This window comes from Nerophis ophidion, linkage group LG21, assembly GCF_033978795.1.
Source record: "Nerophis ophidion isolate RoL-2023_Sa linkage group LG21, RoL_Noph_v1.0, whole genome shotgun sequence".
Taxonomy (NCBI): Eukaryota; Metazoa; Chordata; class Actinopteri; order Syngnathiformes; family Syngnathidae; genus Nerophis; species Nerophis ophidion.
The window spans coordinates 38,301,059-38,327,733 of NC_084631.1; the positions used below are offsets into that span (position 1 = coordinate 38,301,059).

Here is a 26,675-nt window from a genome sequence, read left to right on the forward strand (position 1 = left end):
AGCTCCTTCTGATCAAAAGCATCGATAACTTGTTTATAGAAGTCTTCCTTATCTTTCTTCAGTTTTAAAAGTCTCTCTGTCTCGATGGAGATCTTCCTTTATTACCTGCTGCTTCGATTGAAAGTCTAGTTTAGAAAAACTGTTTTATTTTAGATATGCAATCCTCCATGTTAAAAGTGCAAGCGAGAGGAAAAAATAAACAAACGCTGCTCACTCTTGCTGTTTGTTGTCACTTCTTCTGCAGCCGAGTAGTCGCAGGAAGGATCAGTAGCGCCCTCTACCAACAGGAGGCTGGAGTCATTTAATGACTCATATTTGACACACGCAGCTGCGGTATATTAATAAAACATAGCTGCTTACTGCTCTTTTTAGCATATTCAATAGCTTGGACCTTGAATCCTACTGAATAGCACTTAATCTTCTTCCCTTTATGCGATTTCAAATGATTAAAATCAGCCTCCTCCATTTTGAAAATGATGACGGGTGAAGTGTCACTCGTGACGTGACGAGTTTGACCCGGGGGAAATTCTAGACATGCGCTAATAAAAATAATATTTTGCGAAAAGAGTTTGACCCGGCGTTAATCCTGAGCCGGCGGTAATGCTAATCATGCGCTAATTATTTTGCGATACGAGTTTGACCCGGCAGTAATTCTAGGCAGGCGCATACTATATACCCGGCGGCAATTCAAGGAAATACGGTATATTGTAAAACTTACAAACACTGCTTGGAATGATGACTGATGAATCCATACGAGTAGACACTATGGATGATTAGAAGACAGAACGGCACTTCTACCTCCGGTTCAGAGTTTTATACAGCAGGGAACTCTTGCATGCGTTCACCTGCCATGAGTTAACTCGTCCAGAAGATGGTGCCGTAGTACAAACAATAACTCACCATTTAAGTGTCTTTGCATGTCTTTAAGGAGAACCATTTGCTTTATGGCCGTCAGACAATAAAAAATCCATAAATTAGCTGCTCTGTTTTATAAGCCGCAGGGTTCAAAGCGTAGGAAAACATTCTAGAAATATAGCAGAAAGCCAAGATGTGGATGCTTTGTTCGGAAAGGTTAGAGTGTTTTTAGTATCTTAGATTTCCACGACCGTGGCCGAGCATCTTCTAATGTTCTCTGTGCAACCCTCTCTCAAAATGTTTATTAGGTCAGTTTCTTCAAGTTAATAACATCATTTAAGTGCCTCTAGTATAGCCCAGCACATAATACATAATAATATTATAATATAATACATAAAACACATAATAGTGTAAGCCGGCTGACAAGTCATGTATTTAAAAGGAGAGGCTTTTATCCTAATTTGGGTTATAAATGTGTTATTTCTTCTAAATTCAATAAAAGCTGACAAATGTTTTTCATCATATGGTGACCTGAGCGCTCATTTTGAAAAGTGTCTACAAATCCCGTTTCTATGAGTTGGGAAATTGTGTTAGATGTAAATATAAACGGAATACAATGATTTGCAAATCATTTTCAACCCATATTCAGTTGAATGCATTACAAAGACAAGATATTTGATGTTCAAACTCATTAACTTAATTTTTTTTTTGCAAATAATTAACTTAGAATTTCATGGCTGCAACACGTGCCAAAGTAGTTGGGAAAGGGCATGTTCACCACTGTGTTACATCACCTTTTCTTTTAACAACACTCAATAAACGTTTGGGAACTGAGGAAACTAATTGTTGAATCTTTGAAAGTGGAATTCTTTCCCATTCTTGTTTTATGTAGAGCTTCAGTCGTTCAACAGTCCGAGGTCTCCGCTGTCGTATTTTACGCGTCATAATGCGCCACACAGTTTCCATGGGAGACAGGTCTTGACTGCAGGTGGGCCAGGAAAGTACCCACACTCTTTAACTACGAAGCCACGCTGTTGTAACTCGTGCTGAATGTGGCTTGGCATTGTCTTGCTGAAATAAGCAGGGGCGTCCATGGAAAAAGACGGCGCTTAGATGGCAGCATATGTTGTTCCAAAACCTGTATGTACCTTTCAGCATTAATGGTGCCTTCACAGATGTGTAAGTTACCCATGCCTTGGGCACTAATGCACCCCCATACCATCACACATGCTGGCTTTTGAACTTTGCGTCGATAACAGTCTGGATGGTTCGCTTCCCTTTTGGTCCGGATAACACAATGTCGAATATTTCCAAAAACTATTTGAAATGTGGAATCGTCAGACTACAGAACATTTTTCCACTTTGCATCAGTCCATCTTAGATGATCTTGCGCCAAGAGAAGCCGGCGGCGTTTCTGGATGTTGTTGATTAATGGCTTTGCATAGTAGAGCTTTAACTTGCACTTACAGATGTAGCGACCAACTGTATTTAGTGACCGTGGTTTTCTGAAGTGTTCCTGAGCCCATGCGGTGATATCCTTTAGAGATTGATGTGGGTTTTTGATAGAGTCCGTCTGAGGGATGGAAGGTCACGGTCATTCAATGTTGGTTTCCGGCCATGCCGCTTACGTGGAGTGATTTCTCCAGATTCTCTGAACCTTTTGATGATATTATGGAGTGTAGATGTTGAAATCCCTAAATTTCTTGCAATTGCACTTTGAGAAAAGTTGTTCTTAAACTGTTTGACTATTTGCTCACGCAGTTGTGGACAAAGGGGTGTACCTCGCCCCATCCTTTCTTGTGAAAGACCGAGCATTTTTTGGGAAGCTGTTTTTATACCCAATCATGGCACCCACCTGTTCCCAATTAGCCTGCACACCTGTGGGATGTTCCAAATAAGTGTTTGATGAGCATTCCTCAACTTTATCAGTATTTATTGCCACCTTTCCCAACTTCTTTGTCACGTGTTGCTGGCATCAAATTCTAAAGTTAATGATAACTTGCAAAATCAGTTTGAACATCAAATATGTTGTCTTTGTAGCATAATCAACTAAATATGGGTTGAAAATGATTTGCTAATCATTGTATTCCGTTTATATTTACATCTAACAAAATTTCCTAACTCGTATGGAAACGGGGTTTGTATAAAAGCAACCTCCTTGGTGGAGGTAATCAACACATTTGATTTGTGAGCATAGGCAGGACTGTGCTATCTGAAGCTTGGTTGTTAGCACACACACACACACACACACACACACACACACTAGCATGTCACATGTCACATGACCTACTCTACTTCCTCAGTACTCGCAACATGACTTTGCTCCAAGTTCCGATGCCGCCTGTGACCCGGATCGTCTCTGCCTTCCGCTTCAGCGCGCTTGCCACGTGCAGCAAAGTTTGAAAGCGAAAGCAGGCTGACCCTGTAGAGAGGGTGGGGCCCCCAGGAGCCAAACCGGCAGCTGAGCTTTTGAGAAAGCCATCTGGCACAATGTTGCCCGGTGTCCATTTTGTGGAGTAAACACACACTCCTCTCCCTCGGGCTAGGAAATTTCCACCCCACCCCCGCTCTCTGACCCCTCACCCTGGTCTCGCCGGTTGGCCCCGGCTCTGTTCCTCTGCAGCCTGATTGGTCAGTTTGACCCTCTTTGTGAGCACACATGAAAGTAGTGGGGAATGTACAAAGTGGAACATTCCCAGCGCTGGATGCACATCCTAATGTAGTTGTACCTTTTACAGAGGGGGGGGTCCGCTGACCTTTCAACCCAGAGCACAAAGGGAGCCTTTGTCCCTGTGAGGTCTGCTCACCCTCTGACCTCCCAAAAGGAGCAGCCAGATACCAACTTTTATTAATAATACTACTCTAAAATATCACTTATTTCTCTTGCAAAGCGTGGAAAAGGTGATGCAGCCAGCAGTGTGATAATGTTGTGATCTGTCACAGTGTTAACAAATAAACTGTACATTTCAGACGATCCGATTGCTGTGTATTTGCCGCCATCTTGTGGACAATGAGGGACTTGGGTCATTGACCAAGACTTGTACAAGGCTCAGTATTTATTTCTATGACCCAATCCAAACAACCTTCCCTACTCCATCCATCCATTTTTCTGCCGCTTGTCCCTTTTGGGGTCGCGGGGTTTGCTGGAGCCTGTCTCATTCGGGCGGGAGCCGGGGTACACCCTGGACAAGTCGCAACCCCATAAACATATATATATATATATATATATATATATATATATATATATATATATATATATATGTGGGTTTGTGTATATATATTTATATTTATGTGTGTTTGTATATATATGTATGTGTATATATACAGATACACATATATATATTTATACACACGTGTGTATATGTATACATATGTATGTATATACGTGTGGGTTTTTTTTGTTGTTTTTTTTCCATACTTTTTGCCCCTGGCCAAATATTTTTAGTCCAATGTGGCCCCCAAGTGAAGAAGTTTGGATCCCCTGTGTAAAGTGTTCTTATCTCTGCATGATACCATCTTTCACTCAGTTCCTGTTGCAGTGCACTGAACATGCACTTTGTGTGTTGTCTTCTTAAAAGTGAGGTCTCATCAGTGTATTGTCTTCTTACAAATGAGGTCACATCAGTGTATTGTCTTCTTACAAGTGAGGTCACATCAGTGTATTGTCTTCTTACAAGTGAGGTCACATCAGTGTGTTGTCTTCTTACAAGTGAGGTCACATCAGTGTGTTGTCTTCTTACATGTGAGGTCACATCAGCGGGTTGAGGTCACATCAGTGTATTGTCTTCTTAAAAGTAAGGTCACAGTGGGTTGAGGTCACATCATTGTGTTGTCTTACAAGTGAGGTCACATCAGTGTGTTGTCTTCTTACAAATGAGGTCACATCAGTGTATTGTCTTCTTACACGTGAGGTCACATCAGTGTGTTGTCTTCTTACAAATGAGGTCACATCAGTGTATTGTCTTCTTACACGTGAGGTCACATCAGTGTGTTGTCTTCTTACAAATGAGGTCACATCAGTGTATTGTCTTCTTACACGTGAGGTCACATCAGTGTGTTGTCTTCTTACAAATGAGGTCACATCAGTGTATTGTCTTCTTACAAGTGAGGTCACATCAGTGTGTTGTCTTCTTACAAGTGAGGTCACATCAGTGTGTTGTCTTCTTACAAGTGAGGTCACATCAGCGGGTTGAGGTCACATCAGTGTATTGTCTTCTTAAAAGTAAGGTCACAGTGGGTTGAGGTCACATCATTGTGTTGTCTTACAAGTGAGGTCACATCAGTGTGTTGTCTTCTTACAAGTGAGGTCACATCAGTGTGTTGTCTTCTTACAAGTGAGGTCACATCAGTGTGTTGTCTTCTTACAAGTGAGGTCACATAATTGTGTTGTCTTCTTACAAGTGAGGTCACATCAGTGGGTTGAGGTCACATCAGTGTGTTGTCTTCTTACAAGTGAGGTCACATTAGTGGGTTGAGGTCACATCAGTGTGTTGATATCTTACAAGTGAGGTCACATTGTGTTGTTTTCTTAAAAGTGAGGTCACATCAGTGTATTGTTTTCTTACAAGTGAGGTCACATCATTGTGTTGTTTTCTTGAAAGTGTGGTCACATCAGTGGGTCTAGGTCACATCAGTGTGTTGTTTTCTTACAAGTGAGGTCACATCAGTGGGTTGAGGTCACATCAGTGTGTTGATATCTTACAAGTGAGGTCACATCAGTGTGTTGTTTTCTTACAAGTGAGGTCACATCATTGGGTTGAGGTCACATCAGTGTTGTTTTCTTACAAGTGAGGTCACATCAGTGTGTTGTTTTCTTACAAGTGAGGTCACATCAGTGTGTTGTTTTCTTACAAGTGAGGTCACATCAGTGTGTTTTCTTACAAGTGAGGTCACATCATTGTGGTGTTTTCTTGAAAGTGTGGTCACATCAGTGGGTCTAGGTCACATCAGTGTGTTGTTTTCTTACAAGTGAGGTCACATCATTGTTTTGTTTTCTTACAAGTGAGGTCACATCAGTGGGTTGAGATCACATCGGTGTGTTGTTTTCTTACAAGTGAGGTCACATCAGTGGGTTGAGGTCAGAGTGTGTTGTCTTCTTACAAGTGAGGTCACATCAGTGGGTTGAGGTCACATCAGTGTGTTGATGTCTTACAAGGGAGGTCACATCATTGTGTTGTTTTCTTAAAAATGAGGTCACATCATTGTTTTGTTTTCTTACAAGTGAGGTCATATCATTGGGTTGAGGTCACATCAGTGTGTTGTTTTCTTACAAGTGAGGTCACATCATTGTGTTGTTTTCTTACAAGTGAGGTCGCATCAGCGTGTTGTTTATTTACAAGTGTGGTCACACTCACATCATTGTGTTGTTTGTTTTCCCCTCCAGCTGAGCATGGAGAAGGTCCAGGCCATGGCGGAGCAGGTGGAGATGAAGGCTAAGGTGGTGCAAAGCGAGGTGAAGGCCCTGGTCCTCAGACACAAGAAAGCACTGGAGGAGAGAGAGTGTCAACTACTGTGGAAGGTAAACATCTTCACTTTTCACTTGCTCTTTGCTGTCACCGTCTGTGTCACACTCAAGGCCCAGGGGCCACATGTGGAGCACCAAGTCATTTTATGTGGAGCGCCAAGTCATTGTACCAACCCCGTTTCCATATGAGTTGCGAAATTGTGTTAGATGTAAATATAAACAGAATACAATGATTTGCAAATCATTTTCAACCCATATTCAGTTGAATATGCTACAAAAACAACATATTTTATGTTCAAACTGATAAACATTTTTGTTGTTGCAAATAATCATTAACTTTATAATTTAATGCCAGCAACACGTGACAAAGAAGTTGGGAAAGGTGGCAATAAATACTGATAAAGTTGAGGAATGCTCATCAAACACTTACTTGGAACATCCCACAGGTGTGCAGGCTAATTGGGAACAGGTGGGTGCCATGATTGGGTATAAAAACCGCTTCCCGTGAGGAAATAGTCAAACAGTTTAAGAACGTTTCTCAAAGGGCAATTGCAAGAAATTTAGGGATTTCAACATCTACAGTCCATAAAATCATCAAAAGGTTCAGAGAATCTGGAGAAATCACTCCACGTAAGCAGCATGGCCGGAAACCAACATTGAATGACCGTGACCTTCGATCCCTCAGATGGCACTGTATCAAAACCCGACATCAAACTCTAAAGGACATCACCACATGGGCTCAGGAACACTTCAGAAAACCACTGTCACTAAATACAGTTTGTCGCTACATCTGTAAGTGCAAGTTAAAGCTCTACTACGCAAAGCGAAAGCCATTTATCAACAACATCCAGAAACGCCGCCGGCTTCTCTGGGCCCGAGATCATCTAAGATGGACTGATGCAAAGTGGAAAAGTGTTCTGTGGTCTGACGAGTCCACATTTCAAATAGTTTTTGGAAATATTCGACATTGTGTCATCCGGACCAAAAGGGAAGCGAACCATCCAGACTGTTATCGACGCAAAATTCAAAAGCCAGCATGTGTGATGGTATGGGGGTGCATTAGTACCCAAGGCATGGGTAACTTACACATCTGTGAAGGCACCATTAATGCTGAAAGGTACATACAGGTTTTGGAACAACATAGGCTGCCATCTAAGTGCCGTCTTTTTCATGGACGCCCCTGCTTATTTCAGCAAAACAATGCCAAGCCACATTCAGAACATGTTACAACAGCGTGGCTTCGTAAAAAAAGTGTGGGTACTTTCCTGGCCCGCCTGCAGTCCAGACCTGTCTCCCATCCAAAATGTGTGGCGCATTATGAAACGTAAAATACGACAGCGGAGACCCCGGACTGTTGAACGACTGAAGCTCTACATAAAACAAGAATGGGAAAGAATTAAACTTTCAAAGCTTCAACAATTAGTGTCCTCACTTCCCAAACGTTTATTGAGTGTTGTTAAAAGAAAAGGTGATGTAACACAGTGGTGAACATGCCCTTTCCCAACTACTATAGCACGTGTTGCAGCCATGAAATTCGAACTTATTTGCAAAAAAAAAATAAAGTTTATGAGTTTGAACATCAAATATGTTGTCTTTGTAGCATATTCAACTGAATATGGGTTGAAAATGATTTGCCAATCATCGTATTCTGTTTATATTTACATCAAACGCAATGTCCCAACTCATATGGAAACGGGGTTTGTATGTGGAACGCCAAGTCATTTTATGTTTAGATTTCCAGATCTTGTTTGTGTGCAGAGTAATACTCATGATATGTACTTCATTAATAACCTTTCATAATCCTGATGATTTGTACTTCTTTAATAATCCTATAAATGAGTTGTTTGGAAGTATCCAGTGAAGCAGAGATTTGGATACATGGATGTATTGATGGCCTTCACGCTGGCTGTAAATGTCACTTTTAATTCAATTTCATCTTTTAGCCGTGAAAAAAGATGTCAGGCGGCACTTTTGCGCTGTAAATTCTCAGATATTGTCCCAAAGAAGAGAGGAATGTGGTGAGCGTGTGTGAAACCCGAGAGCTCTGCTGATGTGTTCAAGATGACTTTTCTATTAGTCAATGTTCTGTGTCCTGTAATGTTTGTCTGCTCTTGAATGGGATTGTTGAATTTCCCCTCGGGGATTGTTAAAGTATTTCTGATTCTAATTCTGAAAATTAGCTGCTGTGTTGTTAGCATTGTTTACCCTTAACCCTGGAAATGTAAGCCGTACTTGATGAATATCTGCTGATGGCCCCGGTATAACACAACATATTATTCAAAGGAAAAAGGACAAATACTGGACTGTAACACATAGGAAATAAATCAAACCTAATTTAAAGGCCTACTGAAAGCCACTACTAGCGACCACGCAGTCTGATAGTTTATATATCAATGATGAAATATTAACATTGCAACACATGCCAATACGGCCGCTTTAGTTTACTAAATTGCAATTTTAAATTTCCCGTCGAAGTATCCTGCTAAAACGTTGCGGTATGATGACTTGTGCGCGTGACGTCACGCATTGTAGAGGACATTTTTTTCCAGCACCGTTCCCAGCTATTAAGTCGTCTGTTTTTATCGCATAATTCCACAGTATTCTGTACATCTGTGTTGCTGAATCTTTTGCAATTTGTTCAATGAATAATGGAAACGTCAAAGAAGAAAGCTGTAGGTGGGAAGCGGTGTATTGCGGCTGCCTTTAGCAACACAAACACAGCCGGTGCTTCATTGTATACATTCCCGAAAGATGACGGTGAAGCTTTAATATGGAACAGAGCAGTCAAGCGAACACGGTTCCCTACCACATGTCAACCGGCAGGTTTCGGTGAGAAAATGGTGTTAAGAAGTCGGCTCTTACCGTAGACATGAGCGGAGAGCTTGCGTTGTTCGTCCTGCGCCTGTCAAAGAGGCAGTGCGGTGCGGCAGCTGCGGACTCTCTTGCCTCCTCCCACCGGCCGCCCCCGACCGTCGAATGCTTCCACAGTGGAGGAGGGAAAAAAGAAAAAGAAATCTCAGCCCGGCTGCCTTCGCCTCATCGAGAAACGTGGCTTCCCTCGGAGACACTGGCAGTCACCACACCCGTGGTCATACCCCACAGGCTTTTTTTTTTTCCCCTGCTGTGCCCAATTCCGTTGACAAAAGTACCAGGTTTACGCTACTTTCTTGCCACACACTATTGCTATTGGATTGGACCACACACACAAAGTACAGTGTATTATGCAGCGATCATTTCGAAAGATCGGGTTTTGAAGAGGGTCCCTTGCGAAGGGCAGAGATGGGCATCGCCACCACCCGTCGACTGGTGCTGAAGAAAGGTGCGGGGCCGACCTTCAGGTTGTACAGGTACGACAATATAATCTCACTAAAACACTAGTAACACAATAAGCAGATAAGGGATTTTCAAGAATTATCCTAGTAAATTTGTCTAATATCTGAATCGTTCCCACTGTATAGTCTTTTTTTTTTTTTTCTCTAGTCCTTCACTCTCACTTTCCTCATCCACAAATCTTTCATCCTCGCTCAAATTAATGGGGAAATCGTCGCTTTCTCGGTCCGAATCGCTGGTGGCCATGATTGTAAACAATGTTCAGATGTGAGGAGCTCCACAACCCGTGACGTCACGCGCACATCGTCTGCTACTGCCGGTACAGGCAAGGCTTTTTTATTAGCGACCAAAAGTTGCAAACTTTATCGTGGATGTTCTCTACTAAATCCTTTCAGCAAGAATATGGCAACATCGCGAAATGATCAAGTATGACACATAGAATGGACCTGCTATCCCCGTTTGAATAACAAAATCGCATTTCAGTAGACCTTTAAAGCTTCATTTTAACAAAAATATGCAGAATATGCTTTTAAGAAAATGTGTTAGGTATTGAAAACATAATGGTCATTGTAGCGTGCTTTGGCCAGGGATGGCTAGATTGGGAAGTCTTGGCCAAAATGTGGCCTTGATGCTGGAATTTAGAAAATGTAAAGTTGCTTTTCTGGAAAGATGCATGCCTGCCAATGAGGAGCACGCGACCGCCAGCGACACTAGCATAGCTATATGCCAGGGGTGTCCAAAGTGCGGCCCGGGGGCCATTTGCGGCCCGCAGCTAATCGTTTACCAGCCCGCCACACATTCTGCAAAAATTGCAAAATTGATAGTATTGCAAAAATAAAAATAAAAACATAAAAAAAAAAAAAAAAGTGGAATGAGGGGAAATCTAATGAGAAAAATTTGCAATGTTGACACAAAGCTGCCATGCAGGCAGTTTTTTTTTTCCTTTTGTCTTTTCTTTTTTTTTCCATTCCTCAAAAAAAAAGGACAAAAAAATTCTGTTATGAATTATTACTTAAAATTATCACTTTAAAATGTTTTATGTGGAAAAAATATTGCATATGTTGTGTGGTTACCATATAAAAACATCAAAGTTTTGACAAAAGAGCATAAAACAAACAAAATAATAGTTCAAACTTAAAATCGACAGATATATCGGAAGTTGATCTTGAAATTTAAGTGTTAAAAGTAAAAATTAAAAAAAAATAATAAAAATGCATCACTTTGAGTGGGTAACCTTTCGGATCTCAAATATATTTAGTAGAATTTTATTTAACTTTTCACTGTGATTACTCAAAAATATTAAATAATTAAATTCAATGGTGTCCTGCATTATTGATCTTTGAGGGCTTTAATTGCTAAATAAAGCAACTCTCCTGAAGGAATCAATAAAGTACTATCTATCTATCTAAATACTGCATTTTTCAGTTTTAGAATAGAAGACAAAGTTGTCTTTGACAGAAAAGAAATAAAACCTTATTTGTTTTACTTTCTATCAACCTCAAGTTGATATAGAGATTTACTGTAAGCATTACATAAATAAATAAAAATAATAATAATTTGACCTATTTTTAACATTTTAGTGACTGAGACCCTCTATGCTCCCCAGCAGCCCTAAGGATAAAAAAAAAAATCCATATATTTTGTTATGGTTTGAAAATGAAAAATATCAAAATGTCCCCCACATGCTTAAATTTTTCTGTGTGCGGCCCTCTGTGGAAAAAGTTTGGACACCCCTGATCTAGGCATTACGGTCCCATTTTAAAGCAACAACACCCTAGCTTAGCCTATCAGCTAAACAAAAAAAGATCCAACATCCATTGACGGATAGTCCAGGCTTTGCTGTAAGACGTGTAGCGAAGCCCTTTTGGTGGCTGCTCGGAGATCAGTCCACGAGGAAGGATGACAGCTCTCAAAGTCTGTTGCATAATTGTCCATCTGCAGTTGGAGAAGATCCGGCAGGTGAAGGCCAAGTCGCTGTATCTTCAGGTGGATAAACTGCACCAGAGTCTGAACAAGTTGGACAGCACCATCGCCGCCGTCAGCCAGGTGCTGGACGAGGGACGCCACATCGACGTGCTGCTGGCGCGGGAGAGAATGATGACTCAGATGCATGAGCTGAAGGCACTGAGGACCCTGATGCAGCCGCAGGAGGACGACCGCTTCATGTTCACGCCTCCAGACCAGGTAGGACCCGTCAGGTGAGCACCGTGTCCGGTGCAAAGATGCTTATGTTTCTTCCTCTGCCACAGGCGCTCTACATAGCCATCCAGTCCATGGGCCTCATCAGCAGTGGCGCCTTCGCTCCGGTCACCAAAGCCCACGGCGACGGTCTCAAAAGTGCGCTTCAGGGCAAGCACGCCTCCTTTACTGTGATGGGATACGACCACGACGGCGAACCGCGTCTGTCCGGCGGCGACGTCGTGTCCGCCGTCGTCATGTCCGTCTCCGACAGCACCGTGTCGCCCACCGACATCAGCGACCACCACAACGGCTCGTACACCGTCAGCTACGTGGCCCAATGTGAGGGCGAGCACCTGGTGTCCGTGCTGGTGTGCAACCAGCACATCCAGGGCAGCCCCTTCAAGGTGTTTGTCAAGTCAGGACGCAGCTACGGATCCCTTGGCGCACAGGTGTCCTCCTTTGGCGCCGAGGGCGAAGGCGACGGTCAGCTGTGTCGTCCCTGGGGAATCAGCGTGGACAAGGAGGGTTATGTGGTGGTGGCGGACCGCAGCAACAACCGCATACAGGTATGGTATTAGTGTATTTATGTCAGACATACAGGTATGGTTATAGTGTATTTATATCAGACATACAGGTATGGTAATAGTGTATTTATATCAGACATACAGGTATGGTTATAGTGTATTTATATCAGACATACAGGTACTGTATATGTAGAAGGTCTACACCTGTCTATATATAGTAGGTCCACACCTGTCTATATGTAGAAGGTCCACACCTGTCTATATGTAGAAGGTCCACACCTGTCTATATGTAGAAGGTCCACACCTGTCTATATGTAGAAGGTCCACACCTGTCTATATGTAGAAGGTCCACACCTGTCTATATGTAGAAGGTCCACACCTGTCTATATGTAGTAGGTCCACACCTGTCTATATGTAGTAGGTCCACACCTGTCTATATGTAGTAGGTCCACACCTGTCTATATGTAGAAGGTCCACACCTGTCTATATGTAGTAGGTCCACACCTGTCTATATGTAGAAGGTCCACACCTGTCTATATGTAGAAGGTCCACACCTGTCTATATGTAGAAGGTCCACACCTGTCTATATGTAGAAGGTACACACCTGTCTATATGTAGAAGGTCCACACCTGTCTATATGTAGAAGGTCCACACCTGTCTATATGTAGAAGGTCCACACCTGTCTATATGTAGAAGGTCCACACCTGTCTATATGTAGAAGGTCCACACCTGTCTATATGTAGTAGGTCCACACCTGTCTATATGTAGAAGGTCCACACCTGTCTATATGTAGAAGGTCCACACCTGTCTATATGTAGAAGGTACACACCTGTCTATATGTAGAAGGTACACACCTGTCTATATGTAGAAGGTCCACACCTGTCTATATGTAGAAGGTCCACACCTGTCTATATGTTGAAGGTCCACACCTGTCTATATGTTGAAGGTCCACACCTGTCTATATGTTGAAGGTCCACACCTGTCTATATGTAGAAGGTCCACACCTGTCTATATGTAGAAGGTCCACACCTGTCTATATGTAGAAGGTCCACACCTGTCTATATGTAGAAGGTCCACACCTGTCTATATGTAGAAGGTCCACACCTGTCTATATGTAGGAGGTCCACACCTGTCTATATGTAGTAGGTCCACACCTGTCTATATACTGTGTAGTAGGTCCACACATGTCTATATGTAGAAGGTCCACACCTGTTTATATATAGTAGGTCCACACCTGTCTATATGTAGAAGGTCCACACCTGTCTATATGTAGTAGGTCCACACCTGTCTATATGTAGTAGGTCCACACCTGTCTATATGTAGTAGGTCCACACCTGTCTGTATGTAGTAGGTCCACACATGTCTATATGTAGAAGGTCCACACATGTTTATATGTAGTAGGTCCACACCTGTCTATATGTAGAAGGTCCACACCTGTCTATATGTAAAAGGTCTACACCTGTCTATATGTAGAAGGTCCACACCTGTCTATATGTAAAAGGTCTACACCTGTCTATATATAGTAGGTCCACACCTGTCTATATATAGTAGGTCCACACCTGTCTATATGTAGAAGGTCCACACCTGTCTATATGTAGAAGGTCCACACCTGTCTATATGTAGAAGGTCCACACCTGTCTATATGTAGAAGGTCCACACCTGTCTATATGTAGAAGGTCCACACCTGTCTATATGTAGAAGGTCCACACCTGTCTATATGTAGAAGGTCCACACCTGTCTATATGTAGAAGGTCCACACCTGTCTATATGTAGAAGGTCCACACCTGTCTATATGTAGAAGGTCCACACCTGTCTATATGTAGAAGGTCCACACCTGTCTATATGTAGAAGGTCCACACCTGTCTATATGTAGAAGGTCCACACCTGTCTATATGTAGAAGGTCCACACCTGTCTATATGTAGAAGGTCCACACCTGTCTATATGTAGGAGGTCCACACCTGTCTATATGTAGGAGGTCCACACCTGTCTATATGTAGGAGGTCCACACCTGTCTATATGTAGAAGGTCCACACCTGTCTATATGTAGAAGGTCCACACCTGTCTATATGTAGAAGGTCCACACCTGTCTATATGTAGAAGGTCCACACCTGTCTATATGTAGAAGGTCCACACCTGTCTATATGTAGAAGGTCCACACCTGTCTATATGTAGAAGGTCCACACCTGTCTATATGTAGAAGGTCCACACCTGTCTATATGTAGGAGGTCCACACCTGTCTATATGTAGGAGGTCCACACCTGTCTATATGTAGAAGGTCCACACCTGTCTATATGTAGAAGGTCCACACCTGTCTATATGTAGAAGGTCCACACCTGTCTATATGTAGGAGGTCCACACCTGTCTATATGTAGGAGGTCCAGACTTGACAGTGCATGGCAGAGCACAAAACAAGAATGAAGTGGAAAGAACTGTTGTTAGACCTTTGAGACAGGATTAACCTTCATGTAGAAATGTGGGAAAAGGTGCTGACTTGAAGGTGCCAATGAGCACAGCTGCCTACATCATCGTTAGTGGAAGAAGTTTGGAACCACCAGTACTCTTCCTGGAACTGGTCGGACGCCTGAACTGAGTGATCCGGGGGAGAAGAGTCCTAGTCAGGGAGGTGACCAAGAACTGTATGGTAACTCTGTCAGAACTGAACTCCAGCATTCCTCTGTGGAAAGAGAACCTTCCAGAAGAAGAAGCATCTCTGCAGTAGAAGGACAACCATGACTGAACATTAACCCAATGTGTGCTGTATATTTCTGCTTATTTCAAACATATAAGTTGACTGTGTTGATGTCGACTCTCATGGAAGACCGGAGGCATGGAGTCACTTGATGCTCTGTGGTGCCCAGGTCTTTTTAGACGCTTATTTGGTGCTCACAGGTCTTCTGAAGAGCCCGACAGATGAACACCAGAAATATTTATGTAGCAGCGAGTCTTGCAGACATTATGGAGCTACAGTCTGAAATATCTGGACTGTCTCTGGTTTATTGTAGTAAAAGTCAACTTCATTATTGGGTTTGTGTTCCGTCTATGGATGAATAAAGGACATGTTTTCCACTTCTCTGCTCAGATATTCAAGCCCTGTGGCGCATTCCACTACAAGTTTGGCTCTCTGGGGTCCCGGCCGGGTCAGTTTGACCGCCCGGCCGGGGTGGCATGTGACAGCCAGAGACGAGTCATTGTGGCCGACAAGGACAATCACCGTGTGCAGGTACTTCTGGACTGACATTTAAACACCTTGCTGCGTATAAACAGCCATTTGCTTTCCCTGACAGGTGTTTACGTTTGAGGGCCAGTTCCTTCTAAAGTTTGGGGAGAAGGGGACCAAGAACGGGCAGTTCAACTACCCTTGGGACGTAGCTGTCAACTCTGAGGGTAAGATCTTGGTCTCAGACACCAGGAACCATCGCGTGCAGCTCTTTTCCCCCGATGGCGCTTTCCTCAACAAGTACGGCTTTGAGGGGGCTCTGTGGAAACACTTTGACTCTCCGAGAGGTGTGGCCTTCAACCACGAGGACCACCTGGTGGTGACTGACTTCAACAACCACCGGCTCCTGGTCATCCGGCCGGACTGCCAATCGGCTCGCTTTCTGGGCTCCGAGGGCATCGGTAACGGTCAGTTCTTGAGGCCTCAGGGCGTGGCCGTGGACCAGGAGAACCGCATCATTGTGGCAGACTCGCGCAATCACCGCGTGCAAGTCTTTGAGCCCAACGGCAACTTTTTATGCAAATTTGGAACGCAGGGGAGTGGCTTCGGACAGATGGACCGCCCTTCTGGCGTGGCCGTGACGCCGGACGGAGTCATCGTGGTTGTTGACTTTGGTAACAATCGGATCCTCAAGTTCTAGGGGGAACAAACCCAAGGTTCTCTCCCTCTGTTTCACCGTTTTCTGAAGGAAACGGAGGCCAGAGAATGAATCACAAAATTGGAGGAGAGCTGAAAGCGCCTTGAGAGCAGATTGATGAGAAGGAAACGAGCCGCTCACGTTCTGATGGATTGATCAAAGGGAAACTTCCATAAAATGTTCCTTTCCTCTTTCTCAGCTGCTCTCAATTCTCCGGAATCTCTCCTCAAGAATCCTTCTCAGGGAATTTCTCACTTTTCTTGAACGCTGGTAAGCTCTCTGCTCCACACCTACCTCATGTAGCTCTTTATGAATGTCACTGAGCAGAGGTTTATAAGTCAAGAAGTCTACCTCTATACTTTATTTAAGAGAGACACAAAAAGATTCTTTGTTTTTTCTTCTTGCACAGGATTAATGGAATTCTTGCTGTGCTATTGTTGGACTATGAGTTAAGTGAACCTCCTGAATGTTGTTGCTGAGACCGCTGCATTTTTCATTCTCAGTAGAAGGCTTTGCTCGGACACGTACGCTCGTCCTTTTCTTGTTGTTGCATAGCCGTGACGGCCCAGCCAGAAAAATCCATAGCTCAGGTTATAGTTGGGCTGCTGAGAACCGAGGAAGGCTCTTCAGTCCCTCCTATTTAGCTTTACCGCCTCGCTGATTAAATGCGTTCTTGGAGGACCAATCACTTTTATTGTCCTCACCACCCCGTTGCGTCTGGTCAGACTGGACCCATGAGGCCCAAAGATCCAGTTCTGAACCACAAGGATGCAAAGCTTAGTATGCAAGGGTCTCCTCGGAAAAGTGAGGAGCCATGTGATGCATTTGTCGAGATCTATTAGTGATCTTAACGTAGAGATTTAATCATAGTCCATGTCCCCCCTGAGGCATGCTGTGTGACAAAAGCCTCTCGAGTCCACCGTCCGGAGGACAAAAAGAACACCACCACTTTGCAATCCTTTGGATGCCGTGGTGGAATAGCCAACCCTATAGGGCGCTTGGACCTGACCGAAAAAGCCACCCCAATTTAGTACCAACGCTCAGGTCAACGCACCCGGCGCTAGTAGACCGATCCTCTAAAGATGGAGGTCTAAAGACCAACTACTAGAGTCAACCAAAGTTAGAGTATCTGCACAGGCCAACTATATATATGAATATATATATCTAAAGAGAAAAGTCAGGTCGTTAAATAATCATTGCTGGCATAACTCATGGAGTTGATCGTGCTGTTGGAGAAAATAACATCCTTTCTTCTCTCCACCTAGAGAACCAAAGACAAGCCCATTGTAGAATCCCCCCCACCCCCCGAGCTCACTGCCCCGTCTTTTGTACAACAATCCAGAACTGTAACCCAGAACGGCAGAAGCAACCCATAACTGTAGTAACCCCAAACTGTAGTAACCCCTTAACAGCACTAATCCAAAACTGTAGTAACCCATAATTGTAGTAGCCCTTAATTGGAGTAGCCCATAGGTGTAGTAGTCTATAATTGTAGTAACCCGTAGTTGTAGTAGCCTATAATTGTAGTAACCCATAGTTTTAGTAGCCTATAATTGTAGTAACCCATAGTTGTAGTAGCCCATAGTTGTAGTAGCCCCTTGACAGCAGTAGCCCATAAATGTGGGCTTCAATCTGCAGCCCACTTGAAGGCACAGGACAAGTGAAGTTCCAGAAAAAGAAAAGGTGGAAAGATTCCTCTCCTCTGACCAGGAACCTGCCTACAGGTCATCTGGACCTACATGTGACCTACAAGTCACATTTCATCAGCTAGGAATGAAGTAGCAGTGTTATCTAGTACTGCCTTCAGTGTCTCTGCAGTTACCTAGCACTGCCTTCAGTGTCTTTTTACCTCAAATTACCTCAGCATTTACCTCAACCCCCTTTGGAATACCTCATTTTACTTACCTCATCACATGTTGACGCATCGCAGATATACCTCATTCCATCATACATCACACGTTGATATACCTCATTACATCATACGTTGATATACCTCATTACATCATACATCACATGTTGATATACCTCATTACATCATATATCACAAGTTGATATACCTCACACTTTTCACAACAGTGAAAAGAGTGAGGTATATCATCACAAGTTGATACACCTCATTCTTTTCACCATTCATCAGAAGTTGATATACCTCATTCTTTTCAACGTTGATCAGAAGTTGATACACCTCATTACATCATACATCAGAAGTTGATAGACCTCATTCTTTTCACCGTTCATCAGAAGTTGATATACCTCATTACATCATACATCACAAGTTTATATACCTCATTAAATCATACATCAGGCATTGATACACCTCATTACATCATACATCACATGTTGATATACATCATTACATCATACAACACAAGTTGATATACCTCATTACATCATACATCCCAAGTTGATATACCGCATTACATCATACACCACAATTTGATATACCTCATTCTTTTCACAACAGTGAAAAAAATGAGGTATATCATCAGTTGATATACCTCATTACATCATACATCAGAAGTTGATAGACCTCATTCTTTTCACCGTTCATCAGAAGTTGATATACCTCATTACATCAGAAGTTGATATACCTCATTACATCATACATCACAAGTTTATATACCTCATTAAATCATACATCAGACGTTAATATACCTCATTACATCATACATCACATGTTGATATACCTCATTACATCATACATCCCAAGTTGATATACCGCATTACATCATACACCACAATTTGATATACCTCATTCTTTTCACAACAGTGAAAAAAATGAGGTATATCATCAGTTGATATACCTCATTACATCATACATCAGAAGTTGATAGACCTCATTCTTTTCACCGTTCATCAGAAGTTGATATACCTCATTACATCAGAAGTTGATATACCTCATTACATCATACATCACAAGTTTATATACCTCATTAAATCATACATCAGACGTTAATATACCTCATTACATCATACATCACATGTTGATATACCTCATTACATCATACAACACAAGTTGATATACCTCATTACATCATACATCCCAAGTTGATATACCGCATTACATCATACAACACAATTTGATATACCTCATTCTTTTCACAACGGTGAAAAGAATGAGGTATATCATCACAAGTTGATATACTTCATTACATCATACATCAGAAGTTGATATACCTCATTCTTTACACTGTATATCAGAAGTTGATATACCTCATTACATCATACATCACATGTTGATATACATCATTACATCACAAGTTGATATACCTCATTAAATCATACATCAGAAGTTGATATACCTCATTACATCATACATCACATGTTGATATACATCATTACATCACAAGTTGATATACCTCATTAAATCATACATCAGAAGTTGATATACCTCATTACATCATACATCCCAAGTTGATATACCTCATTACATCATACATCCCAAGTTGATATACCTCATTACATCATACATCCCAAGTTGATATACCTCCTTCTTTTCACCGTACTCGTGCAGGACCAAAGATGGCGGCATCGTTTTAAAAAAGCGATGTTGTGGTCCATCAGCAGTTTGTGTCCTCCCGCCATTAATTGCCTTTTTTGTCTTTTCTTTTGTAGAATGGTGAAATATTAGCGAGTGCCAAATGCTGCCAGGGGACGCACTTATTGAGGTCAGCAGGGTGGGGCCAACATGGCGCTCGCACATCTAGGACCTCAACTTAGCAGCAGCAGTGTTGTTGTTGTCAGTATTCACTCCTTCATCCTTCATTATGGAGGCCAGCAGCAGCAGCAGCAGTGTTGTTGTCAGTATTCACTCCTTCACCCTTCATGATGGAGGCCAGCAGCAGCTGCAGTCTTGTTGTTGTCAGTATTCACTCATTCATCCTTCATGATGGAGGCCAGCAGCAGTGTTGTTGTTGTCAGTATTCACTCCTTCATCCTTCATGATGGAGGCCAGCAGCAGCAGTGTTGTTGTTGTCAGGATTCACTCATTCATCCATCATGATGGAGGCCAGCAGCAGCAGTGTTGTTGTTGTCAGTATTCACTCATTCATCCTTCATGATGGAGGCCAGCAGCAGTGTTGTTGTCAGTATTCACTCATTCATCCTTCATGATGGAGGCCAGCAGCAGCAGTGTTGTTGTCAGTATTCACTCATTCATCCTTCATGATGGAGGCCAGCAGCAGCAGTGTTGTTGTTGTCAGTATTCACTCCTTCATCCTTCATGATGGAGGCCAGCAGCAGCAGTTGTTGTTGTCAGTATTCACTCCTTCATCCTTCATGATGGAGGCTAGCAGCAGCAGCAGTTGTTGTTGTCAGTATTCACTCATTCATCCTTCATGATGGAGGCCAGCAGCAGCAGTGTTGTTGTTGTCAGTATTCACTCCTTCATCCTTCATGATGGAGGCCAGCAGCAGCAGTTGTTGTTGTCAGTATTCACTCCTTCATCCTTCATGATGGAGGCTAGCAGCAGCAGCAGTTGTTGTTGTCAGTATTCACTCCTTTATCCTTCATGATGGAGGTCAGCAGCAGTTGTTGTTGTTGTCAGTATTCACTCCTTCATCCTTCATGATGGAGGCCAGCAGCAGCAGTGTTGTTGTTGTCAGTATTCACTCCTTCATCCTTCATGATGGAGGTCAGCAGCAGCAGTGTTGTTGTTGTCAGTATTCACTCCTTCATCCTTCATGATGGAGGTCAGCAGCAGCAGTTGTTGTTGTTGTCATCAGTATTCACTCCTTCATCCTTCAGGATGGAGGCCAACAGCAGCAGTGTTGTTGTTGTCAGTATTCACTCCTTCATCCTTCATGATGGAGGCTAGCAGCAGCAGCAGTTGTTGTTGTCAGTATTCACTCATTCATCCTTCATGATGGAGGCCAGCAGCAGCAGTGTTGTTGTTGTCAGTATTCACTCCTTCATCCTTCATGATGGAGGCCAGCAGCAGCAGTGTTGTTGTCAGTATTCACTCATTCATCCTTCATGATGGTCAGCAGCAGCAGTTGTTGTTGTCGTCAGTATTCACTCCTTCATCCTTCAGGATGGAGGCCAACAGCAGCAGCAGTGTTGTTGTTGTCAGTATTCACTCATTCATCCTTCATGATGGAGGCTAGCAGCAGCAGTGTTGTTGTTGTCAGTATTCACTCCTTCATCCTTCATGATGGAGGCCAGCAGCAGCAGTGTTGTTGTTGTCAGTATTCACTCATTCATCCTTCATGATGGAGGCCAGCAGCAGCAGTGTTGTTGTTGTCAGTATTCACTCCTTCATCCTTCATGATGGAGGCCAGCAATAGCAGCAGTGTTGTTGTTGTCAGTATTCACTCATTCATCCTTCATGATGGAGGCCAGCAATAGCTGCAGTGTTGTTGTTGTCAGTATTCACTCCTTCATCCTTCATGATGGAGGCCAGCAGCAGCACTGTTGTTGTTGTCAGGATTCACTCTTTCATCCTTGATAAGTCATCACTCTTTAAGAGGAACTTTGCTTTTCTTGCATGCTTTAAAAAGTCTGCCCTCTTTTCTTTGAAAGAAAGAAAGAAGACACGAGCGGGCAGCTTGACTTTTTCCCCCCGCTTTGGATATTAACCCGAAGGCAACTGATCTTTGACCTTGTCGGCCACGCCTCTCAATTGTGGCAAAACTAAAGCAGTTGGGTCCAAAGTGTGGACAACATGGCTGCCAATCATAGAGAGGAGGAAATGTCCTGTAAATCTTTCACCGGAGTACAATTGTACCCTGAAGCACAGGTGTCACATACCCTGAAGCGCAGGTGTCACGTGCCCTGAAGCGCAGGCGTCACGTGCCCTGAAGCGCAGGCGTCACGTGCCCTGAAGCACAGGTGTCACGTACCCTGAAGCACAGGTGTCACATACCCTGAAGCGCAGGCGTCACGTGCCCTGAAGCGCAGGCGTCACGTGCCCTGAAGCGCAGGCGTCACGTGCCCTGAAGCGCAGGCGTCACGTGCCCTGAAGCGCAGGCGTCACGTGCCCTGAAGCGCAGGCGTCACGTGCCCTGAAGCGCAGGCGTCACGTGCCCTGAAGCGCAGGCGTCACGTGCCCTGAAGCGCAGGCGTCACGTGCCCTGAAGCGCAGGCGTCACGTGCCCTGAAGCGCAGGCGTCACGTGCCCTGAAGCACAGGCGTCACGTGCCCTGAAGCACAGGTGTCACGTGCCCTGAAGCACTGGTGTCTTGTCACGTACCCTGAAGCACAGGTGTCATGTCAGGTGTCTTGTCACATACCCTGAAGCACAGGTGTCTTGTCACATACCCTGAAGCACATGTGTCTTGTCACATACCCTGAAGCACAGGTGTCACGTGCCCTGAAGCACAGGTGTCACGTACCCTGAAGCACTGGTGTCTTGTCACGTACCCTGAAGCACAGGTGTCTTGTCAGGTGTCTTGTCACATACCCTGAAGCACAGGTGTCACGTACCCTGAAGCACTGGTGTCTTGTCACATACCCTGAAGCACAGGTGTCACGTACCCTGAAGCACTGGTGTCTTGTCACGTACCCTGAAGCACAGGTGTCTTGCCAGGTGTCTTGTCACATACCCTGAAGCACTGGTGTCTTGTCACGTACCCTGAAGCACAGGTGTCTTGTCAGGTGTCTTGTCACATACCCTGAAGCACAGGTGTCACGTACCCTGAAGCACTGGTGTCTTGTCACATACCCTGAAGCACAGGTGTCACGTACCCTGAAGCACTGGTGTCTTGTCACGTACCCTGAAGCACAGGTGTCTTGTCAGGTGTCTTGTCACGTACCCTGAAGCACAGGTGTCTTGCCAGGTGTCTTGTCACATACCCTGAAGCACTGGTGTCTTGTCACGTACCCTGAAGCACAGGTGTCTTGTCAGGTGTCTTGTCACATACCCTGAAGCACAGGTGTCACGTACCCTGAAGCACTGGTGTCTTGTCACATACCCTGAAGCACTGGTGTCTTGTCACGTACCCTGAAGCACTGGTGTCTTGTCACGTACCCTGAAGCACAGGTGTCTTGTCAGGTGTCTTGTCACATACCCTGAAGCACAGGTGTCACGTACCCTGAAGCACTGGTGTCTTGTCACATACCCTGAAGCACTGGTGTCTTGTCACGTACCCTGAAGCACAGGTGTCTTGTCAGGTGTCTTGTCACGTACCCTGAAGCACAGGTGTCACATACCCTGAAGCACAGGTGTCTTGTCAGGTGTCTTGTCACGTACCCTGAAGCACAGGTGTCACGTACCCTGAAGCACAGGTGTCTTGTCAGGTGTCTTGTCACGTACCCTGAAGCACAGGTGTCACATACCCTGAAGCACAGGTATCACGTATCCTGAAGCACATTCCATTCCAAACATTTTGGGGCGAAACTTAAATATCAGAGTGACTCTTGATTTTAAAGCCAATGATCTATTAAAATGAGCTCTTTAAAAATTATTTTTCCAGTAAAAAAAAACCTGGCGGCTCATGTTGCTCTACATTAACACGCCACAGATTTTACAGTAAAATGATGGTGCTGCTCTCCCATTTGTCTTTGATATACTCTATAAACATGAATATAAGATTTTGGCAACTGAGCTGTCAGTTTTTTTAACTGTAAAAGCTACAGATTTTTTTAGATCATTTTTACAGTTTAGGTAAAAAAAAGAATGCGTTTTTAATAATGGTGTAGTAGTTCATGTAGTATTTCAATGGAAGGCAGTTCCATGACATGAATCCTGTTATATTTGTCATTGAAAAACATCTTTCACATGACACAATGATTTATTGAAACCAAAAGTGCTCCCAGGATGCCTTGCGGCACTTTCTTTTTCGCCATCTTCACTTGACCCGATGACCTATATTGTTCAATTTTACCCTTAAAGCACGCTTTTTGTCCTTTATGACAGGATGGTACTGGTGTCAAAGATGTAGGTGACATTCAAAAATGGAAGATCGAGTCCCTTCACCCACAAATTGTGTTTAAATGTACTTGGTGTGTCGTGCCAATCACTCCTGTTTGGGGATGCAGAAGTGCAAAAATAGTCTTCAAAATAAAAGCATAACACTCATTTTGTTAAAAGCAACGCACGTTTTATTGTCATTGTAGGCAAGAATAACAGCATCCAAAAGGGGTTTGGGGAAAAATCGATTCGAATTTGAATTGCGATTCAGAACCGGTTCTCATTTTTTAAAATCGATTCTTTTTTTTAATTAAATCAATCCAACAAATCAATACACAGCAATACCATAACAATGCAATCCAATTCCAAAACCAAACCTCACTCAGAAGTAGTGAAACAAAAATGAATATTATCAACAACAGTATCAATATTAGTTATAATTTCAGCATAACAGTGATTAAAAATCCCTCATCGACATTATTATTAGATATTTATGAAAAATAAAAATAAAAAACAATAGTGGTTTACACAGGGTTAGGGTTAGGGGTTAGCCCTAACCCCAATATTTTGACAAAGATAAAAATAATTCATATTTTTGGTTCGTTTAATAGTTAAAACAAATTTACATTATTGCAATCAGTTGATCAAACATTGTCCTTTACAATAATAAAAGCTTTTTACAAAAACATACTACTCTGCTCGCATGTCAGCAGACTGTGTTGAATGAATACAGAATCCTTTTAAATCAGGAAAAAAAAAATCGTGTTGAATTGGAAAAAAAAAAATCGATTTTAAATCGAATCGTGACCCCGAGAATCGATGAATCGAAAAGATTCGCAGCCCTAGCATCCACCTTGTTACGCAAAAATATCAAATCTTGATACATGACCACTTTTCTAACTCCCTGAAACATGCACAATGTACTGGAGAATCTTCATTCAAGAAACATGCACAAGTGGAAGGAAAACCCTGCGAAAAAAATAATAAATAGTTTGAAATGTGGCCGTGTTAGCAAGTGGAGATCAAATTGTTAGCTTTGCATATTCGGAACTGGACATTGTTTGATTTGTGCACACCGCCCTTAGTTTGGACATCCTGGCTTAAAAGTGGCCGCGCCTCGGGTCATGTGACAAGCAGAAGCACTTCCTGTCACGTGACTCATCCTCTCATTTAAGCGGGAAAGCAAAAAAAAGTCAAGCGCGCAAGCTGGTGGACTTCCTTCCGAATGATGGCGTACTCTAAGTGGATGCTGGGTGAAAAGGTAGATATCTCAGGTAGTAGTCTCATCCAAATGTGTCCCCCTAGAGAAGTAGTTCATTGTGTGTGAAATATTTAGCTTTTGATGATTTCCCCCCTCGACAAGTAGAACACGTGGCTGGAGGCGCCGTTTGCCCTTTTAGAATGTATTTTGTGAAGAGAAGGGCACGCTGCCGTCATGTCCACGGCCTGCTGCCGGACGCAACGCCGAGTGTCGTCACGCCAGCAATATTTAGCGTCCATGTTGGTCCGGCAAGCAGAATCCACTGAATGTAAACAAAAATCAACAACAACAAAACCTCACCAACAGTCCAGGAGGCGGCGCGGTGGGCGTGGCCTGCTGAGTTTAGACGGCCTGCGCGTGAAAGTGTGTGTACGTGTGTGTGTGTGTGTGTGTGTGTGTGTGAAGTGCAGATGTCAGGTGTTCAGTCGAAACGAGGCAAAGGAGACAAAAAATATTGTTGGCCACTTCCTTGCTCGCGCCGCGCTCTTTTTGACTTTAAACATTTCCTATGCAGTTTTTTTTGTTTACACTTCAATAAAGTTGTACTTGTTTGACTTCAACATGCCTCACTGGTCTTCTTATGTGCGCTTTTGAACGAGGGCAAGTACTTGCCAACCCTCCCAGGACAAATTTTCTCCCGGAATTCAGGCGGAGCTGGGAGCCACGCCCCCTCCAGCTCCATACGGACCTGAGTGAGGACAGCCTGTTTTCACGTCCGCTTTCCCACAATATAAACAGCGTGTCTGCCCAATGATGTTATAACTGTAGAATGATCGAGGGCGAGTTCTCGGTTTCTTATGTGGGTTTATTGTTAGGCAGTTTCATTAACGTTCTCCCAGCGCGGTGACAACACACAACAACAGCAGTCACCTTTTCGTCTACCGTACAGCAGTTCGTCCGCCGTAAACAGCAATGTTGTGACACTCTTAAACATTTACTGTACATACATATGTGACAATAACATCTACGGCAGGGGTCACCAACCTTTTTGAAACCAAGAGCTACTTCTTGGGTACTGATTAATGCAAAGGGCTACCAGTTTGATACACACTTAAATAAATTGCCAGAAATAGCCAATTTGCTCAATTCACCTTTAACTCTATGTTATTATTATTAATTAATGATACTTATCTTTGTGGAAACACTGATCATTTTAATGATTTCTCACAAAAAATATATATTTTAGATGTCATGTTTTAAATAACTTAAAATCTAATCTGTTCTTTTCTAGCTGTAAATATACTCCTCCCCTCCTAACCACGCCCCCACCTCCCAAAATCGGAGGTCTCAAGGTTGGCAAGTATGACAAGTGCACTTTTGAACAAGGGCAAGTGCACCCAATCAGTGTCATTTCCA

The 26,675-nt window shown here is 43.3% G+C and overlaps 1 protein-coding gene across 10 annotated transcripts in view; it reads left to right on the forward strand.

Moving 5' to 3' along the window:
• Window positions 1-25,879, forward strand: part of trim71 (tripartite motif containing 71, E3 ubiquitin protein ligase) — a 63,007-nt gene extending 37,128 nt beyond the window's left edge. For 2 of the 10 annotated variants that reach the window (XM_061882567.1, XM_061882566.1), the window contains exons 4-8: window positions 6,239-6,373; window positions 11,591-11,833; window positions 11,899-12,396; window positions 15,435-15,575; window positions 15,640-25,879. In XM_061882567.1, coding sequence (XP_061738551.1) covers window positions 6,239-6,373; window positions 11,591-11,833; window positions 11,899-12,396; window positions 15,435-15,575; window positions 15,640-16,212 — 1,590 coding nt within the window. In that variant the 3' untranslated portion in view covers window positions 16,213-25,879. The remainder of the gene's footprint in view (window positions 1-6,238; window positions 6,374-11,590; window positions 11,834-11,898; window positions 12,397-15,434; window positions 15,576-15,639) is intronic. The other 8 variants (XR_009803545.1, XR_009803544.1, XR_009803546.1 and 5 more) reach the window with 8 other exon arrangements.
• The last annotated feature ends 796 nt before the right edge of the window (window positions 25,880-26,675 follow it).